The sequence below is a fragment of the Schistocerca americana genome, chromosome 7 (assembly GCF_021461395.2).
Source record: "Schistocerca americana isolate TAMUIC-IGC-003095 chromosome 7, iqSchAmer2.1, whole genome shotgun sequence".
NCBI lineage: Eukaryota > Metazoa > Arthropoda > Insecta > Orthoptera > Acrididae > Schistocerca > Schistocerca americana.
This window is the reverse complement of record NC_060125.1, coordinates 129,989,395-130,015,733: the sequence shown is the minus strand read 5'-3', so window position 1 is coordinate 130,015,733 and position 26,339 is coordinate 129,989,395. Positions and strand designations below refer to the sequence as shown.

The window sequence follows — 26,339 nt, the reverse complement described above, 5'->3', positions numbered from 1 at the left end:
TTTCCGCTCTTGGTATGCTAGAGGCTCCATTAATCTCAGTCTGCACGGTTGCACAGCTATTTTCAGTTCGCTGCTATAGTTGTGCTACATTCTCAATTGCTACACCATACACGAGCTCTCTGAGAGCTGAACACCACACGCCAAAAGCCTGTATTGTCCCATGATGTAATGCCTACCACAAATGACAGTATGCGTCGTAACAAGGAAATAAAGCAGTTTCAGACAAAACTTTTAATTAACATTTTGCTCTTATTTTGATCCGTACATTACATCCTGTATGTATATACAGCACAGTTGTTACCAGGATACAGAGAGATCTGATTGTGTGGTGTGTCGCATTGTGCAGGTGACGATGTACCACTGGGACCTGCCTCAAGCGCTGCAGTACCTCGGAGGCTGGCCCAATGAGTTGATGGCCGACTACTTTGTGGAGTACGCCAGGATACTGTTTGAAAATTTCGGAGACAGGGTGAGTCTCGGATACTCTTAGAGCGACAGTATTATTATTATTATTATTTTACTTTTGTGACAGTGACTCTTTCTATAGGTGAAGTGGTGGATCACGTTCAACGAACCGGCCTACTTCTCCAATGCCTACGCGAGCGTCGGCTTCGCGCCGTCGCAGAACGCCTCCGGCATCGGCGGCTACCTGTCCACCCACACGGTGATCAAGGCGCATGCGCGCGTCTGGCACCTGTACGACGAGCAGTACAGAGCGACACAGAACGGTGAGTGGCCAGCGCGCCCTCGCATCCTTCCAGTCGTCACTCTACCGCACACCTCTACGCGTCCTCTATTTTGATTTACGGTACAGGGCCGTCTCCACACTGCGGGCTGTCTAGGGTCCACCACAGAGCGGTCCCACAGCAAATACACTCCTGGAAATTGAAATAAGAACACCGTGAATTCATTGTCCCAGGAAGGGGAAACTTTATTGACACATTCCTGGGGTCAGATACATCACATGATCACACTGACAGAACCACAGGCACATAGACACAGGCAACAGACCATGCACAATGTCGGCACTAGTACAGTGTATATCCACCTTTCGTAGCAATGCAGGCTGCTATTCTCCCATGGAGACGATCGTAGAGATGCTGGATGTAGTCCTGTGGAACGGCTTGCCATGCCATTTCCACCTGGCGCCTCAGTTGGACCAGCGTTCGTGCTGGACGTGCAGACCGCGTGAGACGACGCTTCAGCCAGTCCCAAACATGCTCAATGGGGGACAGATCCGGAGATCTTGCTGGCCAGAGTAGTTGACTTACACCTTCTAGAGCACGTTGGGTGGCACGGGCTACATGCGGACGTGCATTGTCCTGTTGGAACAGCAAGTTCCCTTGCCGGTCTAGGAATGGTAGAACGATGGGCTCGATGACGGTTTGGATGTACCGTGCACTATTCAGTGTCCCCTCGACGATCACCAGTGGTGTACAGCCAGTGTAGGAGATCGCTCCCCACACCATGATGCCGGGTGTTGGCCCTGTGTGCCTCGGTCGTATGCAGTCCTGATTGTGGCGCTCACCTGCACGGCGCCAAACACGCATACGACCATCATTGGCACCAAGGCAGAAGCGACTCTCATCGCTGAAGACGAAACGTCTCCATTCGTCCCTCCATTCACGCCTGTCGCGACACCACTGGAGGCGGGCTGCACGATGTTGGGGCGTGAGCGGAAGACGGCCTAACGGTGTGCGGGACCGTAGCCCAGCTTCATGGAGACGGTTGCGAATGGTCCTCGCCGATACCCCAGGAGCAACAGTGTCCCTAATTTGCTGGGAAGTGGCGGTGCGGTCCCTACGGCACTGCGTAGGATCCTACAGTCTTGGCGTGCATCCGTGCATCGCTGCGGTCCGGTCCCAGGTCGACGGGCACGTGCACCTTCCGCCGACCACTGGCGGCAACATCGATGTACTGTGGAGACCTCACGCCCCACGTGTTGAGCAATTCGGCGGTACGTCCACCTGGCCTCCCGCATGCCCACTATACGCCCTCGCTCAAAGTCCGTCAACTGCACATACGGTTCACGTCCACGCTGTCGCGGCATGCTACCAGTGTTAAAGACTGCGATGGAGCTCCGTATGCCACGGCAAACTGGCTGACACTGACGGCGGCGGTGCACAAATGCTGCGCAGCTAGCGCCATTCGACGGCCAACACCGCGGTTCCTGGTGTGTCCGCTGTGCCGTGCGTGTGATCATTGCTTGTACAGCCCTCTCGCAGTGTCCGGAGCAAGTATGGTGGGTCTGACACACCGGTGTCAATGTGTTCTTTTTTCCATTTCCAGGAGTGTATTTAAATTAAAAAAGTCTTACTTTTAACACTGTAACGCCCGACCTCTTACAATCGTAAAAGGCATAGACGTATTTATTTTCTGAGGGAGCATTCTGGAATTTTTTAGTGGATCACTCATTTCAAGTTAACTCTGAAACCCGTTTCAGTCCGGAACCGCGCTGCTGATACGGGCGCAGGTTCGAATTCTACCTTGGGCATGGATGTGTGTGATGTCCTTAGGTTAGTTAGGTTTCATTATTTCTAAGTTCTAGGAGACTGATGACCTCAGAAGTTAAGTCCCATAGTGCTCAGAGCCATTTGAACCATTTGAACTTCGTGAGTCGGAACTAAGTTTCATTTCCGTGCCAACAAATTTATTCCACAGTTCTCTTCATCCCAACCAGGACTCATAAAATTCTTTATTTTCTATTGTCAGACACGGATTCTTGAGATCCTGAAGCTGTGGACTACCATTTTCTGATAACTTCAGTAGCTGAAATTCTGCGAGAAACGTATGAGATGTTCTAATATTCCATAATAACACCTTTTGTAAAAATGAATGGATAGATGTACATATTTTTAAATACGAGAGTTCGAAGTTTAATAGTGGCAACTATTTATTTGCAGCTCGTACAAAATAGATACGTTTTTCAAAGTTTTACTGATCTTCGAAATAGTCACCAGTATTGTGTATAACCCGTTGCCAGCGATGTGGAAATGTTCAAATGTGTGTGAATTCTTAAGGGACCAAACTGCTTAGATGGTTCAAATGGCTCTGAGCACTATGGGACTCAACTGCTGGGGTCATTAGTCCCCTAGAACTTAGAACTACTTAAACCTAACTAACCTAAGGACATCACAAACATCCATGCCGAAGGCAGGATTCGAACCTGCGACCGTAGCGGTCTTGCGGTTCCAGACTGCAGCGCCTTTAACCGCACGGCCACTTCGGCCGGCAAACTGCTTAGATCATCGGTCCCTAGACTTACACACTACTTAAACTAACTTATGCTAAGAACAACACACACACCCATGCCCGAGGGAGGACTCGAACCTGCGGTGGGAGGGGCCGCGCAGTCCGTGACATGACGCCCTAAACCTCACGGCCACTCTGCGCGGCGCTAGCAATGAAGATGTCGTAGGATACTCTTAGCAGTGCCAGTTGTGTTGACAGTTCGAGCGGGGCGGTCTATTGTCCGGCTGGTCGTAGGTTGTATTCCAAAAATGAATAGCATAGAGACAGAAGTGATGATAGCATCATTTTGCAGGACAATGCTCAAGCACGTTACTGATGGGGCTGCTAAGTGCTATACCACCCACTGCACTCCCCTGACTTAAGCCCTCGTGAGTTCAACTCGATTTCTAAACTGAAGGAAACACTTCACAGCATTCGCTTCAGAGCTGCTACAAATTCGTCGGGCAATAGACCGCGCCGCTCGAACTGTCAACAGAACTGGCACTGCCTAGAGTATCGCTGGCAACGGGTTATACACAATGCTGGTGACTACTTTGAAGGTCAGTAAAACTTTGAAACACGTATCTATTTTGTACGAGCTGTAAATAAATAGTTGCCGCTATCAAAGTTCCAACCCTCGTATTTCAGTTAGATGATGTAATGCTATAACTTTTGTGCTTTTTGCTTACTGCTGGTGGACCGTATCAGACTTATTACTCTCTGCAATCCCCCTCAGTTTGCATGGCATACCAGAATATATTTTATTAACATCGATATAATGTCACCAATAGCTGGTTCAATGACTAAAAATACGAACAGGAAATCAGTAATTTACCATATTTTGTTTATATGTGAATTAACTTGCTGCAGCAATGATAGTTTCACATCACATCGGTTCCACAAGTCGGCTGATAGTGGTGCTGATTTCATCTGTTGATATAAGTGCTGTCAATGTAGTAACTGAATGCTGCTGAATTATCAGCCCAAACATCCATGGTAGCAGAAAAGTGTTTCCTTGCTATAATTCCTCAAAGGTGGGCGACTGCTTGCTTGCTAATTAAACATTTGTTTGACAGGGTGACACTCTAACACAAAAGTAGCAACACAGTAAGAAATAAACAACGACTTTTATTAAAAGCATGTTATAACGTGATACTTAACTCTGATACAGTTTAACGGGTAGCGCTTTATGTTCTATACATAATATAAAGATATCTAAATATAATTTGGGAGCACTCTTTTGAATGGCCACGCAAAATTCCGATTTAAAAACTTTTGTTTGTAATGGGAAGCAAACTGGACCCTCTGTTGACATTCTGCGTCATATGAAATTTCAAACATCTGCAATCCTCCTGGCGACTCTTCGGAACCGGCCGCGGTGGCCGAGAGGTTCTAGGCGCTTCAGCCCGGGAACCGCGCGACTACTACGGTCGCAGGCTCGAATCCTGCCTCGGGCATGGATATGTGTGATGTCATTAGGTTAGTAAGGTTTAGCTGTTCTAAGTTCTAGCCGTAGTCTAGGGGCACGGTAGCTCAGCGTGTTCGGTCAGAGGGATAGCAGCCCTCTGTAATAAAAAAACTGAGCTAATCGATCAACAACGAACTAAACGGCTGTCTTACGACGTCCGCCCCGAGCAGATGCAACGAACAAAAGGAAACAAAACGAAATTAAAAAAAAAAAAAAAAAAAAAAGGGGGTAGCGTCTTTGATTCATAATCAAAACGCCTTCGCTCCCGGGTTCGATCCCCGCCACTGCCTAAATTTTGATAGTAATCAGCATTGGCGGCCGAAGACTTCCGGCATAAGAAGTCAGCCTCATTCTGCCAACGGCCTTGTCAAAGAGGACGGAGGAGCGGATAGAGGTTCAGGGCACTCTCTTGTCCTAGGGGTGGGAAATTGCCCCTAAAGGCGGAAGAATCAACGACATGAGGATGCAGAAGGCAACGGAAACCACTGCATTAAAGACACGTAACGTGTATCCACAGGACATGTGGCCTGTAATTGAAGAAGTGTCATGATGATCTCTCCATTGGCAAAAGATTCCGGAATAGTCCCCCATTCGGATCTCCGGGAGAGGACTGCCAAGCGGGAGGTTACCATGAGAATAAGATTGAATAATCAACGAAAGGATAACGTTCTACGAGTCGGGGCGTGGAATGTCAGAAGCTTGAATGTGGTAGGTAAACTAGAAATTCTGAAAGGGAAATGCAAAGGCTCAATCTAGATATAGTATGGGTCAGTGAAGTGAATTGGAAGGAAGACAAGGATTCCTGGTCAGATGAGTATCGGGTAATATCAACAGCAGCAGAAAATGGTATAACAGGTGTAGGATTCGTTATGAATAGGAAGGTAGAGCAGAGGGTGTGTTACTGTGAACAGTTCAGTGACCGGGTTGTTCTAATCAGAATCGACAGTAGACCAACACCGACAACGATAGTTCAGGTATACATGCCGACGTCGCAAGCTGAAGATGAACAGATAGAGAAAGTGTATGAGGATATTGAAAGGGTAATGCAGTATGTAAAGGGGGACGAAAATCTAATAGTCATGGGCGACTGGAATGCAGTTGTAGGGGAAGGAGTAGAAGAAAAGGTTACAGGAGAATATGGGCTTGGGACTAGGAATGAAAGAGGAGAAAGACTAATAGAGTTCTGTAACAAGTTTCAGCTAGTAATAGCGAATACCCTGTTCAAGAATCACAAGAGGAGGAGGTATACTTGGAAAAGGCCGAGAGATACGGGAAGATTTCAATTAGATTACATCATGGTCAGACAGAGATTCCGAAATCAGATACTGAATTGTAAGGCGTACCCAGGAGCAGATATAGACTCAGATCACAATATAGTAGTGATGAAGAGTAGGCTGAAGTTCAAGACATTAGTCAGGATGAATCAATACGCAAAGAAGTGGGATACGGAAGTACTAAGTAATGACGAGATACGTAGCAATAAGGAATAGCGCAGTAGGCAGTACAATTGAAGAGGAATGGACATCTCTAAAAAGGGCCATCACGGACGTTGGGAAGGAAAACATGGTACAAAGAAGGGAGCTGCGAAGAAACCATGGGTAACAGAAGAAATACTTCAGTTGATTGATGAAAGGAGGAAGTACAAACATGTTCCGGGAAAATCAGGAATACAGAAATACAAGTCGCTGAGGAATGAAATAAATAGGAAGTGCAGGGAAGCTAAGACGAAATGGCTGCAGGAAAAATGTGAAGATATCGAAAAAGATATGATTGTCGGAAGGACAGACTCAGCATACAGGAAAGTCAAAACAACCTTTGGTGACATTAAAAGCAACGGTGGTAACATTAAGAGTGCAACGGGAATTCAACTGTTAAATGCAGAGGAGAGAGCAGATAGGTGGAAAGAATACATTAAAGCCTCTATGAGGGTGAAGATTTGTCTGATGTGATAGAAGAAGAAACAGGAGTCGATTTAGAAGAGATAGGGGATCCAGTATTAGAATCGGAATTTAAAAGAGCTTTGGAGGACTTACGGTCAAATAACGCAGAAGGGATAAATAACATTCCACCAGAATTTCTAAAATCATTGGGGGAAGTGGCAACAAAACGACGATTCACGTTGGTGTGTAGAATATATGAGTCTGGCGATATACCATCTGACTTTCGGAAAAGCATCATCCACACAATTCCGAAAACGGCAAGAGCTGACAAGTGCGAGAATTATCACACAATAAGCTTAACAGCTCATGCATCGAAGCTGCTTACAAGAATAATATACAGAAGAATGGAAAAGAAAATTGAGAATGCGCTAGGTGACGATCAGTTTGGCTTTAGGAAAAGTAAAGGGACGAGAGAGGCAATTCTGACGTTACGGCTAATTATGGAAGCAAGGCTAAAGAAAAATCAAGACACTTTCATAGGATTTGTCGACCTTGAAAAAGCGTTCGACAATATACACTCCTGGAAATTGAAATAAGAACACCGTGAATTCATTGTCCCAGGAAGGGGAAACTTTATTGACACATTCCTGGGGTCAGATACATCACATGATCACACTGACAGAACCACAGGCACATAGACACAGGCTACAGAGCATGCACAATGTCGGCACTAGTACAGTGTATATCCACCTTTCGCAGCAATGCAGGCTGCTATTCTCCCATGGAGACGATCGTAGAGATGCTGGATGTAGTCCTGTGGAACGGCTTGCCATGCCATTTCCACCTGGCGCCTCAGTTGGACCAGCGTTCGTGCTGGACGTGCAGACCGCGTGAGACGACGCTTCATCCAGTCCCAAACATGCTCAATGGGGGACAGATCCGGAGATCTTGCTGGCCAGGGTAGTTGACTTACACCTTCTAGAGCACGTTGGGTGGCACGGGATACATGCGGACGTGCATTGTCCTGTTGGGACAGCAAGTTCCCTTGCCGGTCTAGGAATGGTAGAACGATGGGTTCGATGACGGTTTGGATGTACCGTGCACTATTCAGTGTCCCCTCGACGATCACCAGTGGTGTACGGCCAGTGTAGGAGATCGCTCCCCACACCATGATGCCGGGTGTTGGCCCTGTGTGCCTCGGTCGTATGCAGTCCTGATTGTGGCGCTCACCTGCACGGCGCCAAACACGCATACGACCATCATTGGCACCAAGGCAGAAGCGACTCTCATCGCTGAAGACGACACGTCTCCATTCGTCCCTCCATTCACGCCTGTCGCGACACCACTGGAGGCGGGCTGCACGATGTTGGGGCGTGAGCGGAAGACGGCCTAACGGTGTGCGGGACCGTAGCCCAGCTTCATGGAGACGGTTGCGAATGGTCCTCGCCGATACCCCAGGAGCAACAGTGTCCCTAATTTGCTGGGAAGTGGCGGTGCGGTCCCCTACGGCACTGCGTAGGATCCTACGGTCTTGGCGTGCATCCATGAGTCGCTGCGGTCCGGTCCCAGGTCGACGGGCACGTGCACCTTCCGCCGACCACTGGCGACAACATCGATGTACTGTGGAGACCTCACGCCCCACGTGTTGAGCAATTCGGCGGTACGTCCACCCGGCCTCCCGCATGCCCACTATACGCCCTCGCTCAAAGTCCGTCAACTGCACATACGGTTCACGTCCACGCTGTCGCGGCATGCTACCAGTGTTAAAGACTGCGATGGAGCTCCGTATGCCACGGCCAACTGGCTGACACTGACGGCGGCGGTGCACAAATGCTGCGCAGCTAGCGCCATTCGACGGCCAACACCGCGGTTCCTGGTGTGTCCGCTGTGCCGTGCGTGTGATCATTGCTTGTACAGCCCTCTCGCAGTGTCCGGAGCAAGTATGGTGGGTCTGACACACCGGTGTCAATGTGTTCTTTTTTTCATTTCCAGGAGTGTAAATTGGTGCAAGCTGTTCGAGATTCTGAAAAAAGTAGGGGTAAGCTATAGGGAGAGACGGGTCATATACAATATTACAACAACCAAGAGGGAATAATAAGAGTGGACGATCAAGAACGAAGTGCTCGTATTAAGAAGGGTGTAAGACAAGGCTGTAGCCTTTCGCCCCTACTCTTCAATCTGTACATCGAGGAAGCAATGATGGAAATAAAAGAAAGGTTCAGGAGTGGAATTAAAATACAAGGTGAAAGGATATCAATGATACGATTCGCTGATGACATTGCTATCCTGAGTGAAAGTGAAGAAGAATTAAATGATCTGCTGAACGGAATGAACAGTCTAATGAGTACACAGTATGGTTTGAGAGTAGATCGGAGAAAGACGAAGGTAATGAGAAGTAGTAGAAATGAAAACAGCGAGAAACTTAACATCAGGATTGATGGTCACGAAGTCAATGAAGTTAAGGAATTCTGCTACGTAGGCAGTAAAATAACCAATGACGGACGGAGCAAGGAGGGCATCAAAAGCAGACTCGCTAAGGCAAAAATGGCATTTCTGGTTAAGAGAAGTCTACTAATATCAAATACCGGCCTTAATTTGAGGAAGAAATTTCTGAGGATGTACGTCTGGAGTACAGCATTGTATGGTAGTGAAACATGGACTGTGGGAAAACCGGAACAGAAGAGAATCGAAGCATTTGAGATGTGGTGCTAGAGACGAATGTTGAAAATTAGGTGGACTGATAAGGTAAGGAATGAGGAGGTTCTACGCAGAATCGGAGAGGAAAGGAATATGTGGAAAACACTAATAAGGAGAAGGGACAATATGATAGGACATCTGCTAAGACATGAGGGAATGACTTCCATGGTACTAGAGGGAGCCGTAGAGGGCAAAAACTGTAGAGGAAGACGGAGATTGGAATACGTCAAGCAAATAATTGAGGACGTGGGTTGCAAGTGCTACTCTGAGATGGAGAGGTTAGCACAGGAAAGGAATTCGTGGCGGGCCGCATCAAACCAGTCAGTAGACTGATTTAAAAAAAAAAAAAAAAAAAAAAAAAAAAAAAAAAAAATAAATAAAATAAAAAAAAAAAAAAAAAATTCTAGGGGACTGATGACCTCAGATGTTAAGTCCCATAGTGCTCAGAACCATTTGACTCTTCGGATAGATACTTAACGCACTTATACTATAGACATGTATACTTACACTTACAAATACCTAACTAGTTCGTGCAAATTTCATTGGTGTGATAATTTTCAAATATAGATTGAAGAGAACATTTGAAAAACGCATCAGTTTTACTGTAAATGAGTTTTTTGCAATTCCGCTACTAGCCACCGTTACATCGCTCTCGATATCAACAAAACAATATTTGAAATAGGATTTATTACGTGTTCAGGTTCTTCATTGATTGCATTGGTATGTATCATCGCTATTAGGATTTTAGTTATTTGTTTTCTCTTTGCACATGATTTTTTTCTTCTTTGGACGCTTTATTCATGTTTATCGGCTTAGTACCTTTGTTCTAAATCTACATCTACATCTGCATCTACGTACTCGGCACGTCACCGTCTGGTGCTGGAGGACGGTACCCTGCATCACTGCTAGTCATTTCCACTCCCTCACAGAGCGAGTGAAAAACGAGTTCGCTATGCCTTCCTACTAGCCCCAACTTCTCATATGTTATCATTGTCATACTTACGCGAAATGTACGTTGGAGGCAGTAGAAGCGTTCTGCAGTTACCTTCTAATGCCAGTTCCCTAAATTCTCTCAATAGCATTTCTCGAAAACAACGTGATCTTCCTTCCAGGGATTTCCATTTGAGTTACCGAAACATCTCCGTAATACTTTCTTGTTGGTTGAGCCCACCGGTAACAAATCTAGCAGTCCACCTCGGAATTTCTTCAACGTCCTCCTTTAGCCTGACATGATGGAGATCCCGAGCGGTACACAACGATGGGTAGCGCTGTTGTTCTATACGCCTGGTCCTTTATGGATGAACCACATTTTCCTAAAATTCTGCCAATAAACCTAAGTCGACCACTCGCCTTTCCTACTACAGTCCTATATGTTCGTTCCTTTCCATATCACTTTGGGGCGTTATGCCTACATATTTGCGCTCTGGTGGGTTGTACGCGTGGCGAACCAAACGAGTCTCTGGTAGTTTTTGTAGTTTCTTGTACATTTCTATAAAATTGCAGTACCTACTTTCCAAGATTTTTGGTGCATCCTACCTCACCAATATATGATTTGTGCACCAAATTAACGTGTATTGGACTTCGTCTGCATTTAATTCTGGGCGTCTTCAATAAAACAATACTCCATTGTATTCATTATGTATCTTATAGTGCTTTGTTAACTGTTTGGTGGGAATCTCTACTAGCTCTTCTTTGATTTCTTGTCACCATACATCAGTTTATTGCATTGTACCTATGTTCCTACATAAGTTCAAGAAGTAGATACGATTTAAGTCGTTTTTCATCAAACCTACAATGGTGTCGCCTTATTGGTCATGATACATAGAAATCAAATCTAAGCCTTCTGGTAGGTGTGACAAGGCATTGGCCACAACATTATTTTGAAGCCATAGGTTTGCAATACTAACTACCATCTCGCTACCCTGGCATGTAACAGATTGTTGCAGTTTACCAAGAGCTAGATGTGTGGTAAACATTCATGTGGTTTTCGAACAAGTAACAATGAAAGTGTATAAATATATGCACAACAGTCAGGGCTTCAAGCTCTGCAGTAAAGATCGTTCAGATTTTGTGAAAAACCTGCTTGCAAAGCCAAAAATACAAACAGTCTTTCATCTATCTTCTGGATTTGAAACAGACATACTCCTAAGCCAGTGCTTGACCCATCAACTGAAGAATAAAAATCGTCACACTTGTCAGGCTAATATAAAAGCTTTGCATCAGAGTATCTTTGACACCTCTTCGACCAGTGCCATTGGGCGTGTTTTTTTAAGCATGTGAGAGAATACTATGCTGAATAATAACTGATTTGACATAAATTGTGATAGAAGGATACTAGTCCAAGGCACAATTTGAGCTGCTTTTGGGACCTGAGGCTATGAAAGTTCTTTACTGCACTCAGTTTTGCTTCCTTCACCCTTAATACCTTCGGGAGTGATTATATGATCCAAGAATGTAATACTAAATCTTTCCTGGATTTTTGGAGAACATTCTTTAAAAATTTGTTCAGATCAGTTGGAGGTAGCAATGAGCAAGTCACCTACAAATAGAATGACTTGATCTAACGATTCTCGTGCCAGTGCTAAGTCAAGAGCTGGGATGAAAACTCCAGAGCTTACATTGACTCCAAATGGCAACACTGTAAACTGAACACTGCGACCTGCAAACAGATATGTAATGTACTTTCGTGACTCTTTCACCAGTAGAATTTGCCAGTATGATAATCTGAAATCAATACTGTTAAAATACATCACTCCATACAAACTCTGGATTTCCAGTGGTAGATTGTCTGGCCTATTTTTTATCGGAACAGGAATTTGTGTTAATGGCTCTGGCATGTAGTACAAAACGAACATTACCACCTTATTTAGAAACTGCGAGTAACAGACTGCTATATGGGGTCTTGGAAGGTTCTATATGACCCTGTCGAGCATTTTTCGGATTTTCTTGGTGACCACTGATCTCTTGGCCCAGAGAACACTATACAAGAGGTGGCAGTATATTTCATGCAAACAGATATCGACAGTCGTACCTATCGACCAACTCAGGATGGTCTTAGAATACAGTTTCAAGGTGTTGTAGGACTGGTTTTAATTCATATTTCCGTATGGCATCAAGACAGGCTGGTTCTTCAGCCTTCTCGATAATAGCATTGTGCACATTGGAGCCACTGTGGTGTTTTGATTGGCCATCACCTACAAGCTCAGCTACACATCTAATCATTACTTCCAGACATTATTTCCCACGGCCTGCTTCAGTACCAGCTAAAGCAGTGGTTAAGTCTTGCGATCTGCTTTCATTCATAGCTGACCAGCCAAGGGGTCAGTTACTGTCTCCCTCTCGCTCCGTATGTGCATGCCAATTATACATCCAGCTGTGAGACCACCGACCACAAGGCACGTGTGTTCCAACATAATTTTCTGGAAATCGATTTCAGTAAGGCCTGCATCTTGACAGCTTTCGATCTGTGGCAGACCACTCCCATAATATTAGATCCACTTACGGAAAGTGTCGGAGCTCTCAGATCCTTTCACAAGTACTCACTGAGATCGCATTTAACTGTGCAAGATAACAAAAACTAGTAGTCTAGTCACTGTTGTTTCGATGGCAGATTGTACCTCATCCTCAGTTTCTTGGCACAGTCTTGATGCTCAACACTTAATGCGTCATGCGTGTCAAGTCCTGCCTCCATCATGATTTTCGTGTCCTCTTTGATTGTGTCTGTGGGGCACGTTCTGGTCAGTCTTAATATTCCGGATTCTGCCTCTTTTGCTCAGGGAGAACCTCCATTATGGTCATCCTTACTTACTGTATCTTGACCTGTTGGTTGCTTGCTGCTGTCGTGTTCATAGAAGATGAATATCATATCTTATGCCGTTGCTGTCAGTGTCTGTTATCAGGGTGGTTGACACACCCATATTGAAGTATTAAATCAATATTATCTAATCCTAACATGAGTCCATTAGGATCATTCTCTGTTGTGTTTATCAATTTATTTGGCACATACATACGCAATTTAGCTTTCAGTGAGTGAATTATGTCTCAGTTTGTTACTGATTCACCCCAATACTTGGTTTCGTTCACGTATTGTTCAAAGTATTTTCTTAGACTTCCCTGCCACTCGACGAATTCCATCAGCTGCAATCAGGGGCTGAAATAAATCCAGTGGTGACAAGTGGAAATTTGCGCCGGACCGGGACTGGAACCTGGATTCCCCGGTTATCGTGAGCGGTTGCCTTAACCACTTAGAAAACCCGAGAACACTTCCTATCCAACCCTAATTCCCGTATGTCACACACTACATACATAGTGTGCCCTGTCCATTATCCTCATTGCTCGCAGCCTCACCTGAATCTCGCAAGAGGTCAAACACTAAAGGTATCATTGTTTGCTGTAGAGGCGCATATATTTTTTATACGTATGAAGTCCGTTCCTTCGGACATGTCTGCATTGTAGCGTCTTCCCTCAAATACCTCTTTGCGGAGGAATTCTGCAACCAGTATTTGTGGGGAACGACTATTCAAATTCCTCACATGTTGCACATTGTTCAGCTGCCTTTATGGCCCACCTCGCATAAATCCGCTGACAAATCTAATGTTTTTGCACGTTGCTCCAAGAGTGAAGCAGTATTCCAGTGTAGGGGCAAATAAACGTGAGAGGGTGGGCAGTTTTCTTATCAAATATAAATAGACCAAATTATCTATGTACGATAAAGTTTTCCTCCATAAATGTGTTGGCCAGCACAGGAACAGCGGCCACACCACACAAGGCTGGGGCTTGACTGTGAGCTAGATCCTGGTTGTAGTACATATTATTTAATTTGCAGCTTGCATATGAGCTCTCTGTTTCGGTTTCCAGCATAATTTTGTTTATGTGTTACGTTACCATTGTAATCTCTCAGTCTGTTAAATTCCACCCCTCTTTGGTTTCTGACGTGACGGAATTTTTGACTTCAACTATCTTTTCATTCTGGTTGCCCATTTTGGCATCCTGGTCCTTTTCAATGTTGGTTTATCTTCTGTTAATTATTTTACCAAGACATTTGTCAGTCTCCTCTCTGAACTACGTAAATTTTCCCTTCATGATGTTGATAATTTGTTCGGACTACTATGCCATTTCATCATCTAGTTTTTGATGGTGTTGAGTTGTTCTTTCCTCGTCTCTGGCAATATTTTCCATTTTAGTTGCAAGCTCAGCATCAGCATAGGCTTGAGAAGTTGTTCATCGCTATCGCACATTCGAAATATGATATATGCAGTTCGATACCATCGACATAGCAAAAATTAAAGTCTCTAATTTGGAAAATATTTCTTTGACATCATCAACAGCAGTAAATTCTGACTGATGAGTGTCAGTTACGTTCAGTTACTACGTCAAAAATTCACACAAAAATAATTAAAATACTGGAATAGGTTAAACAGTTAATTTCAAGAACACTAAGCCATTTTGGCTTTAACTGTGATGGCTGCTTGCTTGAATAAAATCTGTTTAACAGCACTCTGCTTTGAAGAGCTTGATACGCATTTCGTCCGCTATTAGATGCTTTAATAAAATCATTGCTGCTTAATTGAAATTTTGCCTCATAAATGTAACTACTTACTGAATGTGGATAAATTTGGAAAGGAATTAACTGAAAGTAATCAGCTCCGTGCAGAAACCAACGTACTGAGGGAAAAGAGAAAATCTCCGACTTGTTTTAGTGTCCAGCGAGATACGTCATTTCTGCTCACATTCAGCATCTCTTAATTTTAACGTTACTCTTGGCTTGCCGTTTCCATTGGAAGCTAGTATTTGTATAACACTCGTTTCTACATTTACTTGAAATAAAAATACGATACTTGTAGAAAAACATTTTTATATCGCTGTTTGTGCCTAATTCATTTGTAACTACAACAATGTCATGAACATTGATCGCCACTCTAATATTTCGTAATTAAAAGCATTTTTTATTCAAAATAAATGGAAAAGATATAAATTTTTAAATATATCAATTAGGATTTAATTGTATGACTGATGTATTTTTTCTTACTGTTGGTGGACCATATCAGACTTACTCGCTGCAAGTGGTCCCCATTTGCATGGGATGCCAGAATTTATTTTATTTAAACACATTAGTAGTGTGATCAATGGCGGTTCTATGATTCCAAATGAAAACAGGAAGTCGGCAGTTTACCTAATTTTATCCAAACATAAATTGACTTATATACAATAACAATAATTTCACATCGTATCGATTCTGCAGTAACAACGGTGACAAATAGCGCTGCTTTACTCTATTAATGTAAATATTACAACAATGAGAGCAAATTATTTCGACCATAAATCTAACTTCAAGCAACGCTACCAAGACAGAGAGAGAGAGATTATAGACTATTGTCTAGCTGAAGTTAAAAACAAACAGACGCTGATGAGAAAAGAAAAGTTGAAAGATGCGAAAGGTTCATTAATGTAGAGAAGACACTCTGGATTAACACAGATAAAAGATCGATTTGTATTTTCTTAGTAGGAATTGGGTAAGAAAATATAAAAATGTACTGTTAGGGTAGTTGGGCAATTGACACTACAATGTCTTAAGACCCGTATCATCCGACCTAAAGATTAATGACTCGTGAAGCCATACCAGAAATTCAAAAGTTAAATAAACAGATGTATTTAAGAACGTAAATATGTATTTTTCTAAAAATAGTTTTCTTTGTCGTATTAACTGTGCCGCTACCAATGGAAAACAACTCCAACGCGTCGTTTGTACATGCTATCATACCGCAATATTGTACAGAGAACTGCCGTGGTGGTTGTTGTAGGTGAAATGCGACAACGTAGAAACAAAGTAGCTGTTACTGTAATAAGAGTTTTTTTTATATGTATTTGAAGGTATGGTAAATATTATGAATCACAACAAAATACAAGTTAATATCCACAAAAAGGAGAACAGCTTTTAACGTCATCAATTCATTAAATCGGAAAATTTATAGTAGTATTTTATATGATTAAATAATAAACGTTAAATGCTGTTATCTGCTGCTAATTCCAATCTTGCTCAATAAATAATTTCTGTGGATTCATTGTCAGTAAGTATTCTGTGGAAGGGTTTGTTCAAGGTACAGCCTAGGGTCAATCGATCCTAAGTGGTTCGCTGTATGCATAGTCCGATTCAAACAAGCTGTCATTCGTCAGCTAGCGAGCTGGTCTGCTCGCTCCACCCGTACACCAGCGGGAGCCGTGCCGGCACTGTTGGGTCCCCCTGTGTGGCCTCTTCCACTGTGCAAAGCGTCGTACCTGTGTCTTCTCAGTGAGCCGAGGCAGTAGGGGACGGATGTAGCCTTTAGTTTCGCCTGCTTTACCATGAGCAATGGCAGTTGTCGAAGTAATGGCATTAGCGACACACGATATAGATAAATACCGTTCATGAACTTAAGAAATTTTACGTTATTTTTGTACATTATAGTCATGAAGCTAAAAGAAAGCCTGTGACAGTTGGTGGCTATGTTGCCAATATCACTACATGGCTCTTTTTTGTTACGCGATGTCAGTCGCCCGGCAACGAATATCTCACCAGAAAACTGAAGAACCGTTGCCATGCAGCACCACGGAAGTGTGAGAAAGTGCTAATAAACTCGCGGGATCGAATCACACTCTCTTCGCAATTAAGAAGAAAACGGTTGGAAATACATGTCGAGATAAAGTAAAGATTGTTGTATTGGCCAAATTGGCCAGTAAGTACAAGTAGACATCACCAGAGGGTTACAGATCAACGCGATTATTTACACTATGCGCGCTTAAGTACTTGAGTTACACACAGCTCTGTACGCCGTAGGCACTTCAGTGAAGCTGTCTTATATACAAATGATAGTAATGTTCTTGATTATAACAAATAGTCTTAAATGTTGATTTAAGTATGTATAAAAGTCTCTGAATATTAATGGTACTTAGTAGCATCTTGCTACTTCGATGTAATGTTCCTCACTGCAATCTTCCATACTACTGTTCATAAGTCAAGTGGATTTGCGTCCTCTGGAGACGTGTCTGCACGGAGAAAGGGGAAGATGGGAGCGCGCTTCATGCCGGCAAGAGATACAAAGATGCCGTGTTTCTGCCACGTAGCGTTGCGCTGGCTGTAGTCGACGAAGATGGCGACGACAGCCCAAAGATATTTCGGTAGTTTAACAGGTATTTTAATTCATAGATGCGTCTCTTACCTGCATCTCATGGATGAGCGTAGACTTCATTGTCTTCAAAGATAATGTCATCATCATCTACATCTACATTTCCTATTTCACTTGTCACTACGTCCACTGCTGCTGCTCTCGTCCTCTAATCTAATTATTGACTCTTCCACACTTTGTTCCAGTGCAGCTTCTCGATGCTATGTCTGTACCAAGGTGTGCCACATTTGTTGGGCAATATTGTTCCATTTTGTGCGAGTGATATTGCCCAGTGTGTCATGCACTCCAAAGTGGATGTGTTTTAACTTAAAAATTTTATTTCTGTCTGCAACATACGATTTCTCTCGATTCCGTAGTAGTCGTATTGTATGCAAATGACATTGAATTGTATGGAAGGCACAACACACTGACAGCCTTCTCCTGCAATTTGGCCTACGTCGTGAATGGTATTTCATGATTTTTGCTGTTTTAGTATGTTCATCAGTTCTGACTTTTTCATTTCCCTGTCAAACGAATCTATGTCACTTTTCTGTAGGGCTTGCACTATGACAGTTTTACTGCTGCTGCGTATAGGGACTTTGCTTCACTGAACGGAGTGAGATGGTGCGTTATCGATTGTTTTAGTAGAGTTATTTTCTGTGTTTGGAAGCAAGGGGCGTAGGAACAGCTCTTTAGATTTCGTTGCTGTCACCAGGTTTCCTCGTTGTAAACAACAACAAAGCATTTGGAACAATCCCCCACCCAGACTCTTCCGGCACCTACAAGCGTGGGCCGACTGTTTTCCCCTACTAGAGGTTTATTGTTCCTCGTGCAGTGGGATCATTGCAGGCAGGCAGTCTGGAATAACGAGTATTCAAAGAAGTTTTGTCCAACCAAACGATTTAGTGAGTTTTGCACTTACGTATTTCCTCAGAAAACCTCATTTCTAGGCACGACTCCACGCCGTTTAAGCGGAACTCTTCATCCAGAAACAGTCTTCCATCGCAGTCATATCTTCTATCGTATTACTGAAAGGCTGTTTTCCCTCCGAAAACAACTCACTACCTCGGAATGAGAGAAGCAACTTGTTCAAGGTGGGATATTCTTTCCGTGCGTAATAGTCATATATATGTCGCTCAATTGCATCCAATTGGAAATAATTGAGATCCGTCTTTACAGCACGCAGTTTGGTTTTTCCTGGAGTCGAAAGAGCAGCAGCTTGTTCCTGTAGACGTCCAGCACACTTCTCCCTCGCTGTTTTCTTCACGCTGTTCCTCACGCACCGACATAGTTACGTTACACACCGCCGTGTTACACGCTACAATTAGGAGCCCTCTAGCGGCAGAGGGCTACAGATATGTCGACACGAAGAATAATGATGTAGAATGTTAATAACATTTGTTCCAGTTAAAAATTTCTTAGAGTTTTCACAAAAAATTGGTTGCATTGCTTTTCAATACACCCTCGCACATTATACACGATCTCACGAGATTCACTTTTTAAGGTGGGGCCACTACCTCTTTTCCTGTGGCTTGAGGAAGAGACAATACTTTCACAGATATATCTCAAATTAACGATACGACACTTTTCACTGCACCGTTAACGCCATTCGACGGCCAACACCGCGGTTCCTGGTGTGTCCGCTGTGCCGTGCGTGTGATCATTGCTTGTACAGCCCTCTCGCAGTGTCCGGAGCAAGTATGGTGGGTCTGACACACCGGTGTCAATGTGTTCTTTTTTCCATTTCCAGGAGTGTGTTATGCATCTGGTGGCACAAATATGGTGTTCTTCAATACCAACTGTTTCCCCAGAGAAGGAGGGTCGCCATGTTACTCTGCAATTCACACTTAAGAGCCTGGCAGAGGGCTCGTCGAATCGGTTTCACACTATATCTCTCCTGTTCCACTCTCCAACACCGCTCGGGAAAAACCAACACTTCAATTTTTCCATACATGCTCTGATTTCTCTCACTTTATTAGAATGATCATTTCTTCGCACGTGTGTGCGCATCAATAAAAAGTTTTCGCTTTCGGAGGAGAACGTTGGAGACAGAAATTTCGCTAAAAGATCTCGCTGTAGGAAATAACGCCGAGTACCACCCCAACTCGGGTGCCATATCCGTGACATTTTCTCCCCTATATGCCGATAATACAAAACGAGCTGCCTTCTTGGAACTTTTTCGATCCTCTCTGGTAAGAACCCTCTACCGCACAGCAATACTCTGGCAGAGGACGGACAAGCGTACTGTAGGCAACCTCGTATACTGAGAACAGACAGATCTTCCATCTTGCGGAGATAGATCAAAACATGGGTTTCTCCATTGAAACCCTATGTGAAACTTCCCCTGTCTACTTACAGCCACTGAACTGACAGGCACATCTGAGTATGCACTGAGATACGATATACTTTCGTGGAGGAATACTGATGATTACACAGTTGAGAACTTTTGTTGATGTGAAATTTTATTCGCTGAGCGTTGACTACATCGCGGCAAAACAGCCGATCGTTTTATTTCAAGTCTGTTAGCTGTATTAGTCCATAGTGCAGGAGCCTTCTAATCATTTCGCTAAAAAAATGAACGATTTTCAGAAGGTCAGCACTAAAGTTTACGACACGACAACGTCGTGTAAAGTTGTTTGAGCTCATGCGCCTTAAGCAGTCCCTTTAAAATGAAAAACGTGCACTTAATGTCACGTAAGGCCTTTGTCCCACTTACTTATTTTCTCCCTTCTAATAACGTTCGTATCATTCTGCAAACTATGAATTTCGTTTGACAGTTTTGCGCAATCAGGAATATATACCGGGTGGTTATAATTAAACTTTCCCTATTTCACTCGTTATAACAAAGAAACTAATAATCGTACGAGTACCAAACTTGGTAGCATTAATTTCAAGGAGACGGGGAAGATAAATAATGCAGAATCAATTCCAGTGGAGCACTTTTAATGTGCTGCTACGGTACATCAAAAATTGTTCAAATGGCTGTGAGCACTATGGAACTTAACATCTGAGGTCACCAGTCCCCTCGAGGCAGGATTCGAACCTGCGACCATAGTAGCAGCGCGGTTCCGGACTGAAGCGCCTAGAACCGCTCGGCCACAGCGGCCGGCTGCGGTACATCATACCATTACATACGGTACCATTAAGGCTACAAAAGGGGCTCAATATGGCACCCATCAGTGTCCAGAAGAGTCTGACAGCGCAGGATTGCATTCTGGGTAACAGAACGAAGCATGCCCGTACGTATGCTGGCTACCTCTCTTGAGTTCCTACGCTTCAGATCAGCTAAACCCGCGCCCTTCAGGTAGCCCCACAACCAGAAATCACAGAGAGTGAGATCTGGTGATCGTGCCGGTCAAGCACTTGGAAACGATCGGCTGACAATTCGATCGATTCGAAATGTGTTTTGAAGAAGCAGGTAAACTTCACGAGCGATGTCCGGTGTGCCCCATCTCGCATGAAAACTGTTGAGTTCAGTGCGTCTCTCTCCTGTAGGACAGGTACCACATGCTGGTGAAGCATGTCGCAGTAACGCTGCCTAGTCACACTGCACGTCTTTGGTCCTTCAGCGCCAACCTGTTCAAAAAAGAATTGGCCGATGATGAACGTAGCCGTGAAGCCACACAATACGTTGACATCTTCACTATAAAGAGGAACTTCATGCACAGTGACTGGAGATGTAGATCCCCACACTCGGCAGTTCTGTGTGTTCATCTTACCCGTCATAGAAAAATGAGCTTCGTCTGTCCATAGGACGGTCCGGGGCCAGCCCTCGTCAACTTCAGTCCTTGCGAGAAAGTGGAGAGCGAAGTCAACACGTGATTGTTCGTTCTGTGGTGCAAGCTGCTGTGTGATATGGATCTTGTACGGATACCATTTGATAAGGGTTCGAAGCACGTTCCGTACAGTGGACCATGGGCTGTTCGACTATCGTGACACAGCGTGCGCATTGCCTGACGATCGGGAATTGTGCGCAATGTTGTCTGCCCTAGCAACAGTGACTTCATCAATCACCTGTGTTGCAACACGTCGTCGGCCGCTTCCCCGAGCGACGCTCAGTTCTCCAGTTGATCCGAACTTTTTCATCATGTTCCGCATAGCAGGTAGAAAAAGAAGACCATCCCGTAATCCTTTCAGACGGCGGTATTCTCAAAGTGCAGCTGCAGCATTACTGTTGTTTTGATAATAGAGCTTCATCAATAATGGCCTGCCGCCTTTGTCCGAGGCTCATGTTGACACGTCAACAACTGCACTGCGACTGGTCCGGTGTGTGAGACTATGAAATACGATGTCTGATCACGACACCTGCTGGCCATAGTAATAGTTGGAACTGGACGGTGGTGCTGTGACGCCTGGAAATCATGCCCCCCTTAATCTGGACATTAATGCTACCTAGTCTGGTACTCGTACACTACTTGGTTTCAGTGTTATAACGTGTTAAATAGTGAAAATTTAATTATAATCACCCGGTATTTCAGTTATGATATTTAACTTACCTTTAGAATCACTGTAATAAATACATTCAGTCATGACGTCCTTAAAAAGATATTTTAATAACAAATAAGCTGCATACTTAATTAATATTTTATTTACAACAAAACAGTATTCCACTGCTTTGTGAATTTAAATCATTATTTCATTTTTTCAAACAAAACAGACTTGAAACTTATTAACCAATGTATTTTATCACAAACCTAGTCCACAATCTTTCAAAGACAACTAGGTCCATGTTCTGCATCAGGCTTTGTTTCTCTGAGCAAAGATTTTCAGCATTGTCACTACATGAGACATAACAGACTGTAATGGTATTGCCGGCCGGAGTGGCCGAGCGGTTCTAGGAACCGCGCGACCGCTACGATCGCAGTTTCGAATCCTGCCTTGGGCATGGATGTGTGTGATGTCCTTAGGTTACTTAGGTTTAAGTAGTTCTAAGTTCTAGGGGACTGATGACCTCAGATTTGAAGTCCCATAGTGCTCAGAGCCATTTGAACCATTTTTTGGTAATGGTATTTATTAGTAATACCAAGTGATGATAAAGTGTCATTGATGTCTCATGCGACCACTCAAAGTTCGAAAATGAAGTCTTGTTTACAAACAGATCTTCAGTAAAAATTAAATCAATGGAATGTATACTAGTATTTAAATAGTGGCGCCGTAAGAAAGGTGCGAATAATGTGGATTATTTCGAGATATGTGGCTGGCGGATACTTTCACGCGTCTAAGTTCTCACCTTCATAGTCTCTCACCACGATTACTACTTAAACAGTCTAAATTGGCTGATGTATTAACTCTTCTTTGAACAGAATGATACTTACCTCTTCTTTCATGAAGAAAAGGAAACTCTGTCCATACACAGTATAATACAATTATAAATCAAGTAACCGTTATATGCGAAGTTCAAATGGCTCTGAGCACTATGGGACTTAACTGCTACGGTCATCAGTCCCCTAGAACTTAGAACTACTTAAACCTAACTAACCTAAGGACAGCACACAACACCCAGCCATCACGAGGCAGAGAAAATCCCTGACCCCGCCGGGAATCGAACCCGGGAACCCGGGCGTGGGAAGCTAGAACGCTACCGCACTATATGCGAAGATTTCAGGCTACGGTGTATCCAGGTATCATTTGCAGGATGCGCGATTTAGAAATGAAAGAAATTGTCTCCCTTTCCATAAGATATATTGTAAAAAAACTTTTACGCAAATACAAATAGCGGCCCCACACACACGCAACACATCCACCCAGAACCATGGACGGGAAGAGACAGACAGTTGAAGAGTGAAAATATTGATATCGGTTTAAGGAAACATTAGAATACATAGGTTCGTCTTTCTTCTCGTACATCTCTCTTTTATTTATTTATTTTGGCGCGGGTATGTTTATATTGCATCTTTGCCCCGCACAGTGTTTCGATACTTATTAAGTGACGTATACTTTATGGCCAAACCAAAGTAAGGTATATCACAAATGCTGTGGACGTAAATATTGCACCACTTGTGAAATGTGGTGCTTAATCCAAACTTTGGTGCTACGTATAGCCCTGACATAACCAGATGCACTTGTAGAATAAAAGTTAACAACTGGTAATGCAAAAGACCACGATGCTGAACCATATTTCGCAGGAACTACACAATATGTTGTCTTGGAAAACTGAAATGACAACTCTTTATTTACTTGTACATCTGATAGATTCTTAAGCATTGAAATAGTCTCGGCATCTATGCAGTTCTTCTTCTCCAAGGCTTTTACAACATCATTCAAGTTACCATTCCACTGTTTGCGACGACAGTTTGTCTGCAGAAGTAGTGTGGTTTTCTTCCTGTGCTGCATGTTTACTTCACACACAGTTTCGCTTTCCCTTGACGTGAACTGCAGTATCATGAGATAGTGTGACTGGAACAAGCAGTTTCATAAATGAAAAAAATCTCTCAGCACAACAATCTGCAAATGTAAAAAAAAAAAAGGAACTGATGTAACGAAAATTTTAGTTGAATGATTTGTTGCCTTATCACAACATCCACTCACTGGATTCTCTCAGACGTGTACAGCTAAGCAAAATACACCATGCGTGGATCTCAGCTGGCAACAGCAGAGAAAAATAGGTCTGACGTCAAATTCTGTTAAATAAATAGTTGTCATACACTGAAACATTACAATCATTAGCGCAACTTTTACGTTCTGCATTTATCAAAAAATCCCAGGCACTGCGCTGTCTGTGATTTGAATGTTTGACGACGAAGCTCGATCGGTGTCATTTTTACAGAATGCCTCAGGACTTGCTTTGCTATATTTTGTTTGTCACCCATCAATGGCTTGATATAGACGCTTTTCCCTGCGTTGTCCTTCATGACCCTATGTATTATAAACTTAACAGTTCGAAGCCAGTGAGCGTAAACAACGAAACGAATTGGACACGGTTAAACTAGAAGAATAAATTTAGCTTAAGTTTTTACCTGAATAAGGTAACAGTCAACTTCCCGTTTCTGTTTGTGCATTTGTAGGCGACACGAGTAACTATTTTTTTCACAAATTTACAATTTGGCGAATAACGCAGTAATACACTAACGCTACTCACAATGTTTTGTTCTGTGCAATATGGCGGACTGCAGAAGTTAGAGCTAAACAGAAGAGTTACGTAAAGGCAAAAAAAATTACAGTCCATTGCGTCTTTTGCGAAGAATGACCCCATTGGATCCATGGATGTAATAAAATTACTGACGTCGCTAAACGAAAACAGAAAGTAAGAAATACTAACCGGCCTTCTTTATGCCCAAATAGAGGACATAATGTATAATATGGTGGGAAAATGGGTAGGACGTTTTGTGCTAAATATAAAAAACCGTTTCAAATTCGATATGCATCGAAATTACATGTAAGATCTCCGGAGTGGAGAAGAAAGTTACTTCCGCTAGTGAAACAGACGAAACTACGCCAAGCTTCACATTCTTAAAAACTGCTCAGCCGCGCGTCGTAGGACTAACAGGACTAAATAAACTTACTCGATATGTTAGACAACGGAAGTCAAGCATTCTTCATTATTGAAGATTTGAAACTGCATCCCTCCAACAGGCAACATAGTGTTTGCACGTTAGAATTTCATCCTAGTTCCTCGCAACGGTGCAGCCTTGTCAATTTCGAAATTGTAGGAGTGTGGACTAAATCTACAACTTCCATCAATGCATATGAAATGACCACTGCTTCACGTCGCAGCCCAAAATTCAGCAAGATATTAAGAATATGGCACATGTCTGCAAACTGCAGATAACCGATCCATTTACAAATACATGCTCAACAAGCTTTTAATATGTAATGAACATTATTGGAAAATTGTCACTGATAGTATTGCAATCTGTTTTTCTAAATCCATTGTTCTGACTCCCACCATATTGTCTCATATCCTCAGAGGGAGCAGATCTGCGGTCTGTGTGAACTGACAAGGTCCAGTCACATTAACGTTACCGTCGAATGCTTTCGACGGCAACGTACAACATTCACTCACAGTGGGCAGGTGGACAATACTAGCAATGGAGGATATACAAAGCATGTCGGGGGGTCGAGGAAGACAATGCAGTGGTTGTCGTAATGTGGAAAGACAGAGATATATTTGACGTTCAAAAGGTATGATCATTGGCTTTCGGGTCAAGGCTATGTCTATAAACTGTTCGTGTGCCACCGCGATTAAAATATATCGTGCATGGCAAGACTGCACTATTCAGTTACATAAGAAGTGCCACAGAACAAAACACTTGGAAAAGTGACACGTCGGGTGCGAACTTTCGGCTATACATTTCCAGAGTAACGCACAGAACTGGCCGTATATTGCGCAAACACGACCTAAAGACTATTTACAAAACGACAAAGAAAATCAAAGAGTGTCTCAGATCGGCAAAGGAGAAACGGGACCCACTTGCATGTCAGGAATATACTGCATACCATATACATGCGAAAAAGTATGTGATGAAATGATTGGACGACCAGTCAACACCAGGATCAATGAAGATAAGCGGCATTGCAGGTTGGCACTTTACATATAATTTAAATTTGTGGAGCCGAACACTGAAAGTTTACTATTAATACTATTAATATGTTTGTTTATTAATTTTGAAAAAGTGTTATGTAGTAGTTAAGCATTTCAAAACATTTAGAACTAAATGACAAGACGACGCACGCCACATTTCCGTAGCATGCCACAATGTTGCAAGACGCCGCCCCAGCGTAAACGAGGCTTTAGAGCCAGATCTGTATTGTATGGTGGATGTGATGTGTTGCGTACGAAACTAAAACCTGCAATCAGATCCAAACGTCGTGGAAAACTGTGAAGAGGTGTCATCCTGCAGCAAGATAACGCTCGCCCACATTCTGCCAAACGGACAGCCTACGCAATGAAGGAGTTCAGGTTCGAGGTGCTGGAACATCCAC

At 43.4% G+C, this 26,339-nt stretch overlaps 1 protein-coding gene across 1 annotated transcript in view; it reads left to right on the top strand.

Annotated features, from left to right (window-relative positions):
- LOC124622786 (myrosinase 1-like) overlaps positions 1-26,339 on the top strand; it is a 116,836-nt gene that overhangs the window by 54,722 nt on the left and 35,775 nt on the right. The window contains exons 4-5 of the mRNA XM_047148579.1: positions 347-469; positions 548-728. Coding sequence (XP_047004535.1) covers positions 347-469; positions 548-728 — 304 coding nt within the window. The remainder of the gene's footprint in view (positions 1-346; positions 470-547; positions 729-26,339) is intronic.